Source organism: Phyllobates terribilis, unplaced genomic scaffold, assembly GCF_046119375.1.
Source record: "Phyllobates terribilis strain yellow unplaced genomic scaffold, ASM4611937v1 Scaffold_3__8_contigs__length_932513732, whole genome shotgun sequence".
In the NCBI taxonomy this organism is placed as follows: domain Eukaryota; kingdom Metazoa; phylum Chordata; class Amphibia; order Anura; family Dendrobatidae; genus Phyllobates; species Phyllobates terribilis.
The window spans coordinates 520,782,931-520,801,256 of record NW_027362763.1 but is presented as its reverse complement, the minus strand read 5'-3'; the positions used below and the strand labels follow the sequence as shown (position 1 = coordinate 520,801,256).

Sequence of the window (18,326 nt, the reverse complement as noted above, 5' to 3'; positions counted from 1 at the left end):
GATCAAAATATGGCTGCCATTTCCTGTTTCATCACACCATGCTCTGTTCTGGGAGGAAGCAGCATTCTATAGAAGGGCTAACCAACCACAGAGCGACACATTGCTTGGAGAAAACCACCCTGATGACCTCATGGATCACGCCCCCTGATGACCTGATGGACCAACCCACCCTGATGACCTCATGGACCATGCCCCCTGATGACCTGATGGACCAACCCACCCTGATGACCTCATGGATCACGCCCCCTGATGACCTCATGGACCAACCCACCCTGATGACCTCATGGACCATGCCCCCTGATGACCTCATGGACCATACCCACCCTGATGACCTCATGGATCTGCCCATGGACTAACCAATGAATACATCTGGTTACTCACATTCTAGGGCTAACCGAGCCCCTATTTACAGTTTATGTTCGGGTTGAGTAAAGACACTTGGAGCTGTGTCATATCTGATCAAGGAGAGCTTACATCCGACTGTGTGTCTGATGTTATTCTTTCTTGCATGCACTTAATCATATTCATTAGGCCAGGAGCAGGCAACTAGTGAACATACCAAAGTGTTCACCCTAACACCTGCAGCCAGTCCATATGGAGCGATTACAATCACCCCTCACTATATTGTGAGCAGCAGCAGGAATCACTCCCCGGCAGACTGATTGGCAGCTTTCTCTGTGCATACAAGCAGCACATACACGCTGCAGAGAGAGCTGTCAATCAAAATGCAGAGCAGTGATTACAGCCCCCGCCCACAATATAGTCAGTGATGACCGCTCGATGCAAGCCCCAGGGACTGAGACGAGTCGCTCCTGGGAGAATGTAAAGTCATCTCCTCCTGGTAGCCGTGCTGTCATTTAGGCAGCTGGCCAGGATTATAATGCTGCTTACCTGCATATAAACTCCATATCTGCTGACAAATAGCATTTTTGCACATGACAAGTTCTGTTTAAAGGGGTTGTCCGGGCTGTCAGGATTCACTGGCGCCAAAAGTGGGCAGAAACGTGACTGCAAGTGTGTAATTTGTATTCATGCGGTCACGTGACAACTAGAGGGCCGCGGCCTCGCTCAATACAAGTGAATAGACAAAGGCCGGTCACGTCTAGACGGAATGTAGCCGGGAGTATGCAAATCACATACTTGCACCCACTCCTGGCGCCGGCACAGGAGAAATCTGATAGCGCTACTGTGCGCACTGTGAGGATTCACAAGTCCGCAATCATATACAGTGACTGCAGACTTTAGCCCCAAGCCTGGAGAACCCCTTTAAAGTTCAGAACCTAGAAAACCCTTTAACCCCTTACTCACATGTATGTCACATGACTGTTGAGCATGTAAAAGTCAGATCCTTCAAATGTGACATTATTTCTCTCATTCGATGAATACCGTAAAAGAAAAAAAAAACACCTGGGTTGCTGTTTTTCAGTCATCCCACATCCCCCAAAAATGTAACAAATGTTGTTTGTATCCCAAAAGTGGTACCAATAAAAACTAAAGCTCGGCAAGAAACAAGTTATGGATCTTACATAATAATAATAACACAAACTAAATAAAAAAAAGTTTTTAATGTTTTAAAGGGAACCTGTCACATCCCAAAGCACTATTTAACTGCAGATATGGGGTTAATCTGCCGGGTAATAGCGTTCTGAAGCCGTGCAGCCGCTGCTCTGAAATCTGGCTACCGGGCGTGAATTAATTGAATTCCTCCCGTCAGTTTTGGGCTTTCAGTCACAGAGGCGCGGCCGGGGCGGCTTCAGTCACCACGCAGTAGATAGTGAGCAGCGGCAGTAACCACGCCACAGCACTGACTGACAGCCCGCTCAGCAGTGCATCAGTACACAGCTGGCTGTCAGTCAGTACCGGGGAGTGGTTGCAGCTGTCACTCATTGTGTACTAAGCAGTAACTAAAGCCACATCGGTCGCCTGTGTGACTGAAAACCGGAGGCTGCCGAGAGGAATAATCTTCCCTTCCTTCTGGTAGCCGAGGCTCTCAGTACGGCGGTCGCATGGCTTTAGAAAGTTATTAACCCGCAGATTAACCCCATATCAGCCGGTTAGTAGCATTTTGGGATGTGAGAGGTTCACTTTAAAAGCAATAAAATAAGAAAAGTCCATATAAGTTTGGTATCAGTGTAATTATAGTGACCCGTAAAATTAAGTCGCCAGCTCATTGCACTGTAAAAGCAAAACCTCAGCAACAACAGTGGTTGTTTTTCCTGTTTGCAGCACATTATATGGTTAATTTAAGGGCGCAATTCAAAGCTATAACTTGTCTTGTAAATAAAACAAGCCCTAATACGGCTATGGCAATGAAAAAACTAAAAGGTTATGGCTCTTGAACTATGGGGAAGAAACACTGACTGCAGCAGTAAGGTGTTAAAGGGAACGTGTCATGTGATCCATTGTGCCCAAACTGCGGGCAGCGTGAATCAGAGCCGGCTGCACAATTGCAGTCAGGAATATTTTCCTCTGAAATGCTCCAGTATTTCAGAGAACATACAGTTTGAAGACGCTGCTGGGATCATAGGATGTGACGTGACCAGTCCGGTGCTGCCACCCAGTCGGCTTCTCCCAGTGCCGCTCCAGGTGATTGACAGGTCTCTCACCATTGAGGACAGCAGTGCGGGATGGACACTTTATCACTGCGGCCAAGTTTGTTTCCCCATAGTTCAAGAGCCATAATGTTTTTATTTTTTCATTGACAGCCATATTAGGCCTTGTTTTTTTACGAGACAAGTTATAGCTTTAAATTGCACCATTCAGTTTGCCATATAATGGACTAAAAAGCAGAACATTTTTTTTATTTAAGATAAAATGGTTACAATTTTTTAATTTTGCTGTCGTTGCCAAGGCTTTGTTTTTACAGTGAAATGACCTGACCAGGTTACTTAATTACTAGTTTGTATCCAGTAATAACTTAAAGGGGTATTCCCATCTCCAAGATCCTATCCCAATATGTAGTAGGTGTAATAATAATAATATTAACATGAACAAAGAAAGTTAAAGCCGGCACCAAAAACCTGTGTGTTTCCTTACACAATTGTATTTAGACAGAGCAATCACGCCTAGAGATACCGGGTGCACACCTGATAAAGTCCATGAACATTTCAAAAAAAGAAAAACATAGTGGCACTCTCCGGTCCTATTAAAATCCAACGTTTTTATTCAATACATTGTATTAAAACTGGCTGCAGGGGAGAGTGAAGCACATGGGATGGACGACAGCCATTTCGCTCCTTTCTGCGCTTCAACGAGTCCTGGAATCGGCCGTCATCCATCCCATGTGCTTCACTCTCTCCTGCAGCCAATTTTTATATGATGTCTTGAATAAAAACTGGTGAGTGGTTCTTTTTTTGCAATAATGATATTAGCAATTGGAAATGTAGTATAGTTCTTCTGATTAGCTATGTCACTTTCCCTATGTGAAGGGCATTACAGTAGCTTAGATATCATAGATTACATTCACTAACAACTAACTAACGGTCACTATAGAGCTTGTGACCACCAACAAGGAATTCAGCACCCAGGGCACATGCCATGCCACCAACCCCCCTGCCATGCAATAAATGTATATCTGTAATAATGTCACTTGTGTTTGTCCCAAATCTCAGTACAATAGAAGAGACTTCATATAAAATGCTTGTGTAGGGGATGTGACTATGACTCCTATGTTAGTTTGTGTGTTTATATATGTACCTGAGTCTTTTGGGACATCCAGACGGTCTTCTCGCGTCTGGATGTCATCTTCTTTCTTGATCAGCGGCTTCTTTGCATCTTTTGAAGCGACCAGGATGAGTTTTCTCTTCTTGGCACATTTTTTCACCATTGGCACATCTTCATCTGCTTGAATGATGTTTTGGTTGGAAGACATCTTCATAGAGGAGCTTGATGTTGTCTGTCTCTTTTTCCTCTTCTTGCTCTTGTTCTTGGGCATCTTTTCTTCATCAGATGAGGTGTGGATGGCACGTCGTCTCTTTGGTCCTTTCCTCTTTAAGGCAACCTCTTTTTCCTCCATTATATTCTGCTCATCAGCCGATGAGTCAGAAATTGGTCTTACCACCTTCCCTCTTCTCTTCCTCACAACTTCTTCTTCATCCTCCATCATTTTCTGCTCATCAGCCGATGAGTCAGAAATTGGTCTTAGCTTCTTCCCTCTTCTCCTCCTCACAACTTCTTCTTCATCCTCCATCATATTCTGCTCATCAGCCGATGAGTCAGAAATTAGACATCTTTTCTGTCCTCTTCTCCTCTTCACTACAATCTCCTTGTTGTCCTCACTATCCATTTTAGCGCTTTGTTTGGGGCTAGCAGAGTTCTCCACCATCTCCAGTCACTGACCAACTGCCAACTGTCGCTCACATAGAACTACCCTGGCCGCACGGGCAGCACTGGTCATGTGATCACTAACTGACCAATAGAGCTCAGCCTTATGTGCCATCCATATATATGGCATAATCATATATGTATTATAATCTTTTCTTTAACAAATATTATAATGAATTTTATTTTTCATTCCGATAATTAAGAAATACATTGGGGACTTTTATCAACTAAATGTGCCAGGAAAGTGGAGTAATAATGTTCTAGAAATGTGTGCTGTAGAAAAGACAGAAGAAACAGGTTTATGAAAAGTTTTGAAGTGACATACTGTAAATGACAACTCTAAATAAATGCATCAGATATGGGGAACACTCCCTAAATTGGTATCAGATGGCACGGACAATACTTTATGCAGTGATACTTTTGATACAACTTGCTCCACATTTTCCTTTGTAAAGTAAAACTCTCACATTATTGATCACTAGACTTAGTTTATTTAGAGGGAAAATGTTACTTTCAAAGGTTTGCTCACAACTATTAACCACTTAATGACCAGACCTGGAAGGCTGGAGCGTAGCTTAAGGCTTGTGTGTCCAAAATCTCCAACAAAGACCTCATCTATCACAGGTCATTAATAGTATCTGTATTTTCATGTGGGGCAAAGGTATCTTTTGGGCCCCTTTAGGCTCAAGAGCCCAGATGTGACTGTGACTCTTCCATCAACTGTAGTTACCACCCTGCTGGAAGGGCTTTAATAACTGGCCATGTTTTTCCCTTTCTGCTTTTTGTCAGCCATATCTTTATTATTTTTTAAGTGGCATAGCTGTATGAGGCTTTGATGTGTGCAGGACACATTGAATTTCTTTTCAGCACCATTCTGGTGTAGGGTTGTATTTGTTACAAGGCAGTGAAGGTCCAGTGCCCAGGGCGGCAAGTGGCAGGACGGCGTCAGTCACAGCTAATAACATTTTTATTTTTATGTTAAACACCCTCTTCAACCTTCTGTCCAACTCAGGCTTTATAGGATAGGTAAAAAGGGGGGACCAAACAGTAACAGCAGTTAGTGGGCTCCTCATCCCCATCCTAATCTCGGGTAAGTGTGCACAGTGCTGATAGGCAGAGCAACAGTCAGCAAGCAGGGCTGCTCCACCAATCAGTGAGCTTATTGCACACTATCACATTGTCAGCAGCAGCAGGAAGTAAAAGCAGCAGCTGCGTGCCTCCATATAGGACCCTGAACTAAAGCTGCCTGAGTGTAAGTAGAGCAGTTACACGGAGCAGGTATCTCTGAAAAATGTGAAATGACATTCTGAAAGGAAAACAGAGGTGTCGGGAAAGGGGAAGAGGGAAATGGGACTCCTAGGCACCCTGAGAGAGATAGGGAGAGATATACACTGTCTGCACAATTATTATGCAATTTGTAGTTTTGATGATTCATTTTATAATTATTACATTGCTGTCTATTAATCCAAAACTTTAATAACCCTGAAACCTGAATATTTAAGAAAGTAAAAGTGAGGTTTCATCTTTCTTAGAAGATCTATGTGTATTTGACAACAATTAGAGCAGAATTATTATGCAAATAAATGAAAAACTTAAAATTTCCAATTTCAATTGTTTGTTTTCATCTGTTAATGTGAGAATAATAACCAAACTACTTAAAATGTACAAAAACACATTTCTGACATTTCAAAAAAATACATATCAGTTACCAACATAGTCGCCCTTTATTACACTCACACCTGGATCTTCTGGCGTGAGCGTGGTTTGTGGTCCCACTGGGCCACAAACCGAGGAGTGCCTGGAGGGGTGTGACTAGGGGCCTCACCAGATCCAGCCCCAGACGCACGGCGGCTTAATCAACTCCGCAGTCCGAGGATGGACTAGGGAGGTGGCCCAGGTGCTACTCCAGGGCAGACCTCGGTCACACAGATATTGACCCACACCGGGGTATGCAGAAACGGACAGGTTCGGCTGGTGTGTAGATAAGCACCGGCAGGTGCGGTAGGTCCAACGGGAATGCAGATAGGCAGGCGAGTACTGGCAGGCATGGCTGGTATACAGGCAGGCAGACAGGTACTGGGAGGTTTGGGAGTTGATTTTGAGTCCATCTTGAACCCAAAAAGGTCCAACTAGCTCATCTTTAACACTGATCCAGCCATGGGCCCATCAATCTGGTTTGTTAAGAGTCACTCTCATCTCATCAGTCTATAAACCTTTCTCTGTCTTCAGACAATTCTTGGCCCAGTCTTGACGTTTCAACTTCTCTGTCTTCTTTAGTGGTGGTGAGGTTCCAGCCTTCCTTACCTCAGCCATGTCTCTGAGCACTGAACACCTTGTACTTCTGTGTCTTGCTCTAAGTTTTGCCAAAACATAGGTGGGCTTGGTGTTTTTTTCTGCTTTCCTACCGGACAGGCCAAACATATGAACAATATAAGTGTTGTGAAGCTCATCAAGAGAATGCCAAGAGTGTGCAAAGCAGTCATCACAGCAAAAGGTGGCTACTTTGAAGAACCTAGAATATAAGACATATTTCAGATGATTCACACTTTTTTGTTAAGTATATAATTCCACATGTGTTAATTCATAATTTTGATGCCTTCAGTGTGAATGTACAATTTTCATAGTCATGAAAATACAGAAAAATCTTTAAATGAGAAGGTGTGTCCAAACTTTTGGTCTCTACTGTATATGTAATATATATATAAAGGATACAAGTGTAATCTAGCGGTAACAGCACTGCCCAAATGCGTCTTATTGCCAGGTCATGTTTTACCACACAATAAATACAAAACCTTTAATAAATGGTAGAATTGCAGTTTTTTCACAATTTTACTGCACTTGGAAGGTTTGTTCCCGTTTTCCAGGGCATTGAATTGTAAAATTAACGGGGTCACTAAAAACTACAACTGGTCTCGCAAAAACACAAGTTCTCATACGCCTGTCTGGAGGGGAAGATTAAGGCTGTGTGCCCACTATGCGTTTTTCATGCGGAATTTCCGCAGCGTAAACGCTTTAAAAACGCTTGGTAATATGTGCCCCATGGTCCCCAATGATAATCCTCATGTTCGGTGCATATGCTGTGGAAATTTCCGCTGCGGATTTTCCTTGTGGAAAAATCCGCAGCATGTCCATTATTTGTGCGTTTCCGCATGCGGATTTTACACGTGTTTTTTAAGCGTCTTTGAAGCGTTTTTACATGCGGATTTGAGGTCACAATGCATTTGAAAAACGCAAGTCAAATCCGCATGTAAAAACGCTTAAAAAACGCGTGTAAAATCCACGTTTTTACTGCCAAGAACATGCAGAAACGCTGCGGAAATTTTCTGCTTCAATTCTGCATCGTGGGCACATAGCCTGAGGGTATTATGGTTCTTGGAAGGACGAAAACGCAAAGGGGGTCAAATTATACTAAACTCCAAAGATTTGTCAGAAAAGTCATAAAGTATTGACAAATATGTAGCACGTAATTCCATGCTATTTTCCCTAGTGAACCCCCAGCTGACATTGCTGTGGTCGTTCTGACACGATGGAGCACTACAGGTCCCATCATTCCCACCCGAGCTAGCTGTGTTTCAGACTCAGTCTCTCCACGCCACACAGCGCGCATGCGCAGTATTATTCTCTCCCCCGCCATGAGGGAACCTTAGTGAGGCGGAAGTTGTCAGTTTCCGGAGGGAGTGTATTATCCTCTGCGCTCTCTCTCTAACCCGGAGTCAAAAGCCAGCAGCACCCCGTGCTTCCCATGATGTTACCTGATAACAGTAGCTGCATTGTGGACCATAGTTTGGCATTCTCTCTGCAGTGCAGTCTGTGGTGAGGCCGGGGTCGCCCAGCTTGTAGCCCTTTATAGCGCAGGTGCTAGCCCTCAGGGAACATGGAGTCCCAGCTGCAGAGCATCTTTGAGGAGGTGGTGGTAAGTGGCTTTATGGTGGGGTTGGGGGTACCGTTATGGGTGTGGTGCTGTTATGCGGCCAGTCATGGGTTAACCTTCACAGCTCTCCTTATAGTGTGATGAAATAGGGCTCTGATCACACCTACCCTGGTGTCGGATCCGCACACAGCAGCACTGTACACTGTTCTGTCTGGGGACATGCTGGACCCCATGAAGGAAGCCCTACAGACCCCATTACAGGCAGACTGGTCCGTCCAGGGGCTAAGGGATCGGATCCTGCTGCTGATGTTATTGTCCTGTTCCTATAATAAATTAACGCTGATGTGAACAGGATCTTGCCAGATTCTCTGTGATTAAAGCTGGTATAATAATGCCGCACAGCACGAATCGCCCTTTCATTATTAGTACAAATGCATTGCTCATATGCTAATCAGGCCTGTTGGACACAAATATACATCAGACTGTTCACAAAACACACACAACTTATTAAAGGGTAATTTCCAGAATTGCAACTTATCCCCCTCTCCGTAGTTTCAGTCCTATAGAAAATAAATGCAGCAAAGGTTGAACATGCGCACCTCCCCTCCATTCAACGGCTCAATGACAGTCCCTGCGGCATATCCTCAGTAATCAGTAAATTACCCCCGTAATAGGTATGAGATACCTTAGAATTCTGGAAATAATGCTTTAATGGGAGTCTGTCACCTAAAATGTACACTTCAAACTAACCACATAGCCTTGTAGTAGATGGGGCAACAATACAAATCTTTCTTTGTTTTTAAATCTGTTCCTCCTTTGCCCCCCAAAAATAGCTTTATTGTAATTTGCAATGGAAGGAGCCTTGCTGCACCCTTGGCGTATGCTAAATGCCTTGCTGCACCCTTGGCGTATGCTAAATGCCTTGCTGCACCCTTGGCGTATGCTAAATGCCTTGCTGCACCTCCTATGTTTGACAGCACCGGCTCGCTCAGAACCAGCGTTGTCTGAAGATGACGTGGTCACTGTCCTTGCACAGGAGAGAACACACAAATAACTCTCCTTGCTGATGACATTGATGGGGTATAGCTATCTAGCAATGTCAGCTGTAAGGAGAGAGTGATTTGTATGTTATGTCTGTATTGACCAATTTGGACGATAATATATCAGGCTCCTCTGCGGTAATGAAGAATCCTTAGGGCCGAGATGAATTGAATGGTTTTTATTTCCACAACGCATTTCAACTATGGACTAGTGTTTTTTTTTTTCCAAGTGGCAAGGCAATTGTTTTTCACTTGAAAAAGATGCTAGTCCTGAGTTGTGGAAATAAAAACTGCTCAACTCATCTTGGTCAATAGGATTCTTCACTACAGCAGCGCAGCTGGATATCCTATTGTTGTCCAAATGGGTCAACTATCCAGGAAGAGATCATTCCCAGCTACGAGGCGGCAGCAGGTGATATTTTCAGGTGCTCATAGGAGTTGTGCCTACTCACGTGAGCTTCTTCTATTTACTTTCCAAGTCAGGGTTGGGTTATATAAAAAAATAAATATCCCAATCTCTATTGATTCCCTGGAGCGCAATCAAATGGAAAGAACAAGGCACCACAACAAACCTGCAAAGAGAGAGCCGCCCACCAAAATTCTACGCCCAGGCAAGGAGGGCAATAATCAGAGAGGCAGCAAAGAGACCAAAAGGTAACCATGAATGAGCTGCAGAGTTCCCAAGCAGAGACTGGAGTATCTGTCCATCTGACCACAATTAGCCGTACACTCCATAGAAGTGGCTTTTATGGAAGAGTGGGAGAAAAAATCCTTTACTTACATACATACATACAAATTGTAAGACTTGTTTTGAGTTTGCCAAAAGACATATGGGAGACTCCCCAAATGTATGGAGGAAGGTACTTTTTGGCCTGCAAGGTAAACCCTATGTCTGGCACCAAACCAACACAGCTTATCACCCCAAGAACACCATCCCCTCAGTGAAACATGGTGGTGGCAGCATCATGCTGTGGGGATGTTTTCAAGCAGCAGGGAGAATCGTCCACATCGAGGGGAAAATGGATGGCCTGAAATACAAGAATATTCTTGAGCAAAACCTGTTTTGGTCTGTCAGTGATTTGAGACTGGGACGGAGGTTCACCATCCAACAAGACAATGACCCAAAGCATACTGCTAAAGCAACACTCCAGTTCTTTAAGGGGAAACCTGTAAGGGTATGTGCACATGATCAGTATTTTGTGCAGAAATTTCTGCAGCATTTCTACACCTCTTGGCAACAAAAACTGCTGCTGAAATTCCATGCATTTTTGGTGCGTTTTGATGCATGTTTTTGTCAATGTGTTACATAGGAAAAACGCAGGCAAAAATTCACAAAAAATTGACATGCTGCGGATTTAAATGCACATGAAATCATGTCCTGAAATTCCTGATCATGTGCACAGATCTTCCAAATTCTCATAGGCATTGCTGGCATAGAGATTAACATGCATTTTTGGGGCCAATTCTGCGTGGAAAAAAGATGCATAAAAAATTGCACCTTGTGCACATAGTTTAAATGTTTTGGAGTGGCCTAGTCAAAGCCCAGACCTTAATCCTATTGAGAATCTGTAGTCAGACTTGCTGTTCACCAGAGGAAACCATCTGACTTGAAGGAGCTGGAGCAGTTTTGCATTGAGGAATGGACAAAAATCCCAGTGGCAAGATGTGGAAAGCTCCTAAAACCTTATCCAAAGTGACTTGCAGCTGTCATTTCCGCAAACAGAGGCTCTACAAAGTACTGACTTTAGGGGGTGAATAGTTATGAACACTGAAGTTTTCAGTTACTTTCTATTTGTTGTTTTGCTTCACAATAAAAAGAAAACCAAATGTTCACAGTTCTAGACATGTTCTTTACATGAACTGATGCAAACCCTCAAAAAAAAACAATGAAAGTCCAAGTTGTGAGGTAAAAAAAAAACATAAAAAATGCTGGGAGGGGTGGGGTTTGAATACTTTCGCGAGCCACTGTATACACTACACATTTTCCAACCAGAAAAATCCAAAATCTCATTCACACACTGCAGAGAAAATCTGCAGTAGAAATTGGATTGAAAAGTAAAATGTGTCTTATTTTGCTGTGGATTTTTCTATGTGGAGAAAAGCATTTACAGTAAATTATGAATGCAATGGTGGCTCCCATGACTCCTGATCACTCACTCTCATCAGACTGACAAGTTGAAGCAGAAATGTGTATGTTATGACATCTTTCTCATCTGAATAACTTGGGCTAATTACGCTGATAGGCAATCACAGAAATGTGTGACATAATCGCTTGGATAGAATAGTGGCTACGGGGAAATGACAATAATAACCGTCACAGTACAAAAGTCATATTGGCAATACAAACTGTATGGGGACTGAACGACTGCTAATATGACTTTTTTTTTTTTTTGTCCGCATGGAGCATGCAAATTTTCAGCAGAAATCCCCTGGTTACTTGGTGCTATCTGCAGCTTGAATGATTCAAGTGTCTGATGATAATAAATTATTTTTGCTTGTTCCTTTTGGCTGATCATGAGCCACATCTCATGAATAAATCACACTCCTGTCTAAACATCCATTTAGACCAGCCTAAAATGGAGAAACTTTTATTGATCCATCTAAACACACCGGTTCACTCAGACGAATGAGCAAAATACTCATTTGTCAATTTTTATGATTTACAAGCCGGCTTAAAAATTCTTGTTCTCTGCAGCACATCATCCTGTGCCACTAACGTTATATTCTTTCCCCACAGAATGATCACATTCTTTGAGCGTAAAAATACGGTTAGGCAGTCTAGACAGGCCAGTTATCGACCACCAATCAGCATTCGTTTGCCACAATTTTGCCGTCTATGCCAAGCATAAGGACACGCTTTAAACAGGCTCATAATTATTAACACACGTGGATGCCCATTCCCGATTTTTGGACTGTCTAAATACTCCAGAAACCCCCCGACAAAAGACCAAAACGCTCATTAGTCAGGTGCGATGATTCTGGAGCTTGTTTAAACATCGCTATTATTGGTGGCACATCCTCCTATGTAAACAGGACAATGTGCTGCCGATAACATGATACTCTATGCACAGATCGATTGTATTTCTGATTGTTCTGTGCTCATAGAATTCCAGCCAGCATGTCTAAATTGGCTGTTAATATTTTCCTGCAAAAGGACATTATATTCATGTCCTGGAAAGGAATCCACAAGTGTGCAACGGGCTCAGGAGCTAAGCTGTTTCCACTAACTGCAGATTATATAGATGGCATCTGTCTCTAGCAGTACATTATGTGGTAAAATTAATAATGCCACTCAAAACTTGTCCCGCATAAATAAACAAGTCCTCACAGGTCTGTTAACAGAAAAATAAAGAGTTATTGCTCTTGAAAGAAGGCGTGAAAAGACAAAATTGTGAAAACAAAAAAATCCCCTGGTCCTTAAAGGGGTTAAACAAACCCCTCCCAATAAGCTTGCATAATAATGATCAATGGATGTTTAACGGAGGAAAGCAGTGTAAATGAGGCCCTAACAGCACTGTCCTCTCTTTGTAACTATTGTAATGACCTATTGTACTTTCCTAGACTCTGCAGAAATCACTCGCTAAATCATGTTGCCGTCATATAAAAGTATGAGGAATACAGCAATTTAATGTGTTGTTTTCTGTTTTTTTTCCCCTCATACAGAAGACAGAGGTCATAGAAGAGGCTTTTGCTGGGTGAGTACCTTGCTTTTCCTCTTAGATATTCAGCTACATACAAATCTACCCAAATATGACAAGTATAAGCCAGTCTGCAAAGCTCTAAGTTTATGTATGGTGTGTGCTTTGATATTGTTAATCGTGGTAATCACACTTGCAGCTATTGAACTTGCTCTTCATCTTGTAGTTTGATGCTCTTGTAGTAGGGCAAAAGTGTGTGTGTGTGTGTGTGTGTGTGTGTGTGTGCACATATAATTACAGCTGAAACCAGAAGTTTACATACACTATATAAAAAGACACTTATGCATGTTTTTCTCACAAGCTGACATGAAATCAGAATAAACCTTTCCCGCTTTAGGTCAATTAGGATTACCATAATTTTTAATATTTGTCAAATGCCAGAATAATGAGAGAGAGAATGTTTTAAGGCATTTTTATTACTTTCTGCAAAGTCAAGAGTTTCCATACATTTCATTAGTATTGGTACTATTGCCATTAAACTGAATGACTTTGGTCAAACATTTGGGATATTCTTCCACAAGCTTCTCACAATAGTTGGTCGGAATTTGGGCCCATTCCTCCTGACAAAACTGGTGTAACTGATCCAGGTTTGTAGGTTGCCTTGCTCACACCTGCCTTTTCAGCTTTGCCCATAAATTTTCAATAGGACTGAGATCAGGGCTTTGTGATGGCCACTCCAAAACATTGACTTTGTTACCATTTTGGCAGTATTCTTCGGGTCATTGTCCATTTGGAAGACCCATTTCCTCCCAAGCTTTAACTTCCTGGCTGATGTCTTGAGATGTTGTTTCAGTATTGCCACATAATCTTCTTTTCTCGTGATACCGTCTATTTTGTGAAGTGCACCAGTCCCCCCCTGCCGCAAAACAACCCCACAACATGATGCTGCCACCCCTGTGTTTCACAGTTGCGATGGTGTTCTTAAGTTTCCAAGCTTCTTCTTTTTCTTCGAACCGTAATGATGGTCATTATGCCCAAAAAATTAAATTTTAGTTTCATCAGGACATGTCTCCAAAAATTAAGGTCTTTGTTCCTGTGTACGTTTGCAAACATTAATCTGGCTTTTATGTTTCTTTTGGAGTAATGGCTTCTTCCTGACAGATTGGCCTTTCAGCCCATGTTGATACAGTACTTGTTTCACTGTGTGGCTATTGACACAATCTTACCATCTTTTGTCCTTGGGTTGATCAGGGCTGTAGAGTCGGTAAGCCATACCTCCGGTCTCCGACTCCTCAATTTCCATGCCATCGACTCCACGTCTCCCTCTTACATGGCTCAGGTTTAAGTGATAAATTTACTGTAGAACAGATTAATCTCAGCTATAAGTCTAGACCCTTAGATCAGGAATAGGACAGAAATTTATAGGACATTTCATAAGAGTCCCAAATTCTTATGAAAAAATATTCCCCACAAACTGCACTGAACTACGGTAGTCCCAATTTATTATTTTAGGAGTCAGTCCATTTTATACCGACTCCAACTCCACAGCCCTGGTGTTGATATGCACATGTTGGACCAAAGCACGTTCATCTCTGGGACACAGAACCCGTCTCCTTCCTGAGTGGTATGATGGCTGGACATTCCCATCTTGTTTGTACTTGCATATAATTGTTTGTACGGATGAATGAGGCACCTTCAGGTATCTTGAAATTGTACCCAAGGATGAGCCAGACTTGTGCAAGTCCACAATTCTCTTCCTGATATCTTGGCTGATTTCTTTACTTTCCCATGATGCTACACAAAGAAGCAGTGTGTTTCAGGCGTGCATTAAAATACATCCACAGGTGTGTCTCTAATTAACTCAGATGTTGCCAAAAAAACCTATCAGAAGCTTCCAAACACATGACATCATCATATGGGCAGTCCAGAATTGTTTAAAGGCATAGTAATCTTAGTGTATGTAAACTTTTGACTTTGCAGTAAGTAATAAAAATGCCTTAAAACATTCTCTCTCTCATTATTCTGGCATTTGGCAAATAATAAAAATTCTGGTAATCCTAATTGACCTAAAACGGGAAAGGTTTATTCTGATTTCATGTCAGATATTGAGAAAAACCTGCATATGTGTCTTTTTATATAGTGTATGTAAACTTCTGGTTTGAACATGCATGTCCTGTAAAATCTTAAGGCAAATGTGGCTTCCAAGCAGAAGCCACTACAAGATCGATCATGTCACTTCTTTTAGCCGCTTTACAGCTTTCAAAGTTGAAAGCGGTAAAAAGAAGTGACAAAGGATGAAACCTACGCATAGCTAGTCATTTTGACACTGCTGTGCCTATGTTCATATGCTTTTTCAGGTTAATTCTCCTGAAAAGGGGTTATAGTGCACTTCTCCTAAACTAACATCAGGATTTTGCTTAAAAAAAAAAATTCAGCTCTTAAAACTTACAATGTGGGGCTTTCTGCTGTGGGATGCTGCTTAGTATTGCAAAGGGTGAAACACACATTGACTTGCTGCAGATTTCAAATACATAACACTGGCAAATTTATCCAGCAAATATTTTTTGCTGCATGTGAATGAGAATTGTTTATAATCTTGAGCCCATTATTGATAGTTTCTGAAATTCCACTGCATTTTACTAAGTGGGAAAGTACATCAATGCATCCCTGAAGCAAGCTTTTAACTTTTAATACCAAGTTTCCACATATCCAGCCCATCAGGTTCAGGTTTTTTTTTCTTTTTTCTCAGCTGATGTGAATATGGATACTGTTTACATCTGGCTCTTTCACCAGTTTCTTTATCAAACAGGTGAGCTGGATGAAAGGAAAAAAAAACTTAACTTTGCTTTAGATGAATATGAACAAACTCAAAACATACTATGGGATCTGTTCTCAAACCAGTTTCCCTCTGGTGTTTCACTGCTACACCAGAGAGAAATAGGCTGGATATATGTAATCCCAGACATAACATGCTGTCCAGCCATCCTCAGACAGATTGGATGGGAAGAATAGTGCTATTTTTACTGTCAAAATTATGGTCTCCCTGAAAGACCCTATTATAAGTCAGTGGGGTCCAACTCTTCCTATTGGTATTAGTAGAACACAGGCTCTGCTGAAAACTTTTGCTATAGATTTTCATTGCTATTTATTATTTTGATCTGATTGCCAGTTGCCAAAAATCTGTATCAAACACTTGTGTGTAAATTAGATGTAACTTTTTGCATTGTTTAACGAGTGTTCCTATTTCTGCAGTATGTTTATGGACACACCGGAAGATGAAAAGACAAAGCTGATCAGCTGCCTTGGTGCATTTAGACAGTTTTGGGGTGACCTTCCTCAGGTATAAAGTCCTCATCACTTAAAGGGGTTGTCCACTACTTTAGATTATCCCCCCCGGGGCCCCTAAGATGTTTTGTAAATACCTCCCGTTGCAGATAATGCCTGTGAGTGGCACTGTCATTGGCCGCTCACAGGCATCATGTGACCCCCGGCTGCAGCCGGCTCTAACATCCGCTGACTTCATGACAAGTGCTGGCAGCCGCCGGGTGTCTGTCTTCCTGGTTCCACGGTGGATGCCAAGCTGTGGGCGGGGTCCCCCCCCATTCTGCCCCCGTCACACCTGGCATCCACCGCGCTCTCTGCCTCTCCCCATTCATTGGGAAAGTGCGCGGTGGATGCTGGGTGTGTCGCAAGAGGTAACCCCACCCACAACCCAGCAGCCACCGCGGGAACCCCAGCGCTGAGTCACGCCTCACTTGTCGTGACGTCAGCTCAGGGTCACGTGCTGCCTGTGAGCGGCCACCGATGGCACCTCTCACAGGCATTATCAGCAACAGAAGGTATTTACAAAAAGTCTTAAGGGTCCCGGGGAGGATACATTGGGGGAATAATATAAAGTACTGTACGACTTCTTTTAATGTTCTGCTACAGTTTTAGGAATCGTTTCATAGATGGTATACATAAAAACCTTACAATTTTAGTACCTATTGAGATTCTTTCCTTCTCGCACACTTTAAGAACTTGGGCTACAACCTGCTGACACATTCCCTTTTAAAGAGATGGGCCCAATAGCCACATTTATCATCCACCCATAGAATAAGTGAAACATTTTGATCATGGTGTATCCTGCAGCTGGGATCCATGTCCCCCGTATCAGTTAAGGAATGGTTGTTCACGGCGGTGACGTTCATTGCCTTTGTGAATGATTGAGATAGCTGGGTACAGCCCCAACCTCTTAAAACATGGGCAGCAAAAAGGGGTTTCCTCTGTTGAGGGACAATCATTCAGCCTATGGTCCTAGATAGTTGGAGCACTTAACGGGTTATTTCTATTTGATTTTCATGCTGAACTGTAATAACACTGTCCTGATTCAGACCACAGAAGGTGGGGCTACGGGAACAGTCTATTGTGACTAGTTTCAGAACTTCAGAAGAAATTAATGGGTGTTAGGGAAACATTGATTCATCTTTTTTCTGAGTCTCCCCTTCTGTGTCCAAGGTCCAAACAAGGATATTCCTGTCTCAGCCATGGAAGGCTCGGATGGGAATAACCATTTTGGTCATTATTTGTATATGTAACAGTTGTATTTTGTGGGCTCTGAAAAATATACGGAGCAGAGCTAAATTTCTTATAACATTAGCGCTCTTTTGTGGAAGGGGAATCTTTAAATTTTACTTCTGGAAGAAACCTACCATCATCAATTAATTTAAATAGATACAGTAAAGCATTTTTCGCAACAAATTTTATAGCATATTATCGATCTAACAGGCAAAGTGTTAAAGAATTTGTCCACTACGTGGACAGCCTGGCTTTAAATGAAATGGTCTCCTATATAAAATAAAAAAAAGGGGGGTTTGTTTGTTTTCCTTATTTACTACATTTAGATAGGGGTTGACCAGATATTGATCTGTTCATTGTAAGTTCTCCTTTCAAAACTAATATTGGTAATATACACATCATTAACTGATTATTTGATGTGGTTTTCACTTCAGGATTCTCATGAGCAATGCGTCCAATGGATTGTAAGGTTCATACATGGGCAACATAGTCCAAAAAGAATCTCCTTCCTGTATGACTGTCTGGCCATGGCCGTGGAGACCTCTGTCCTACCTCCAAGGTACATGAGTGATTTGATTGAACGTTTCTTATAAACTTTGTTATTAGGCCGTTATAATGCAATGCTGTTCTTACTCTTAATTTGATCAAGCATTCATTGGATTCATATCAATAACATCTATACCATCTATTAATTCTGAACACCCCAAAGTTCTTAGGCACCAATTCATTAAGACCGGTGTTTTGTACACCGATCTTAATAAGGGGCATGCAGGAGTGCGGTGTGCCGAATTCATTAAGATAAAAGACAAAGTTCGCACTCTATCCTCCAGGATGACCTCTTGTTTTTTATTCAATAATCATGTGCATCGACAACATTTAAAAATGCATTTCAGAACT

General features: G+C 42.2%; 1 protein-coding gene across 3 annotated transcripts in view; it reads left to right on the top strand.

Annotated features, from left to right (window-relative positions):
- The first annotated feature begins 5,484 nt into the window (after positions 1–5,484).
- The window catches only part of MED23 (mediator complex subunit 23), a 111,691-nt gene continuing 98,849 nt past the window's right edge, over positions 5,485–18,326 (top strand). The window contains exons 1-4 of one of the 3 annotated variants that reach the window (XM_073671255.1): positions 5,485–5,575; positions 12,898–12,929; positions 16,125–16,212; positions 17,864–17,988. In XM_073671255.1, the coding sequence (XP_073527356.1) occupies positions 16,126–16,212; positions 17,864–17,988 (212 nt within the window). In that variant the 5' untranslated portion in view covers positions 5,485–5,575; positions 12,898–12,929; position 16,125. Of the gene's footprint in view, positions 5,576–7,955; positions 8,237–12,897; positions 12,930–16,124; positions 16,213–17,863; positions 17,989–18,326 lie in introns of those variants that run through there. The other 2 variants (XM_073671253.1, XM_073671254.1) reach the window with 2 other exon arrangements.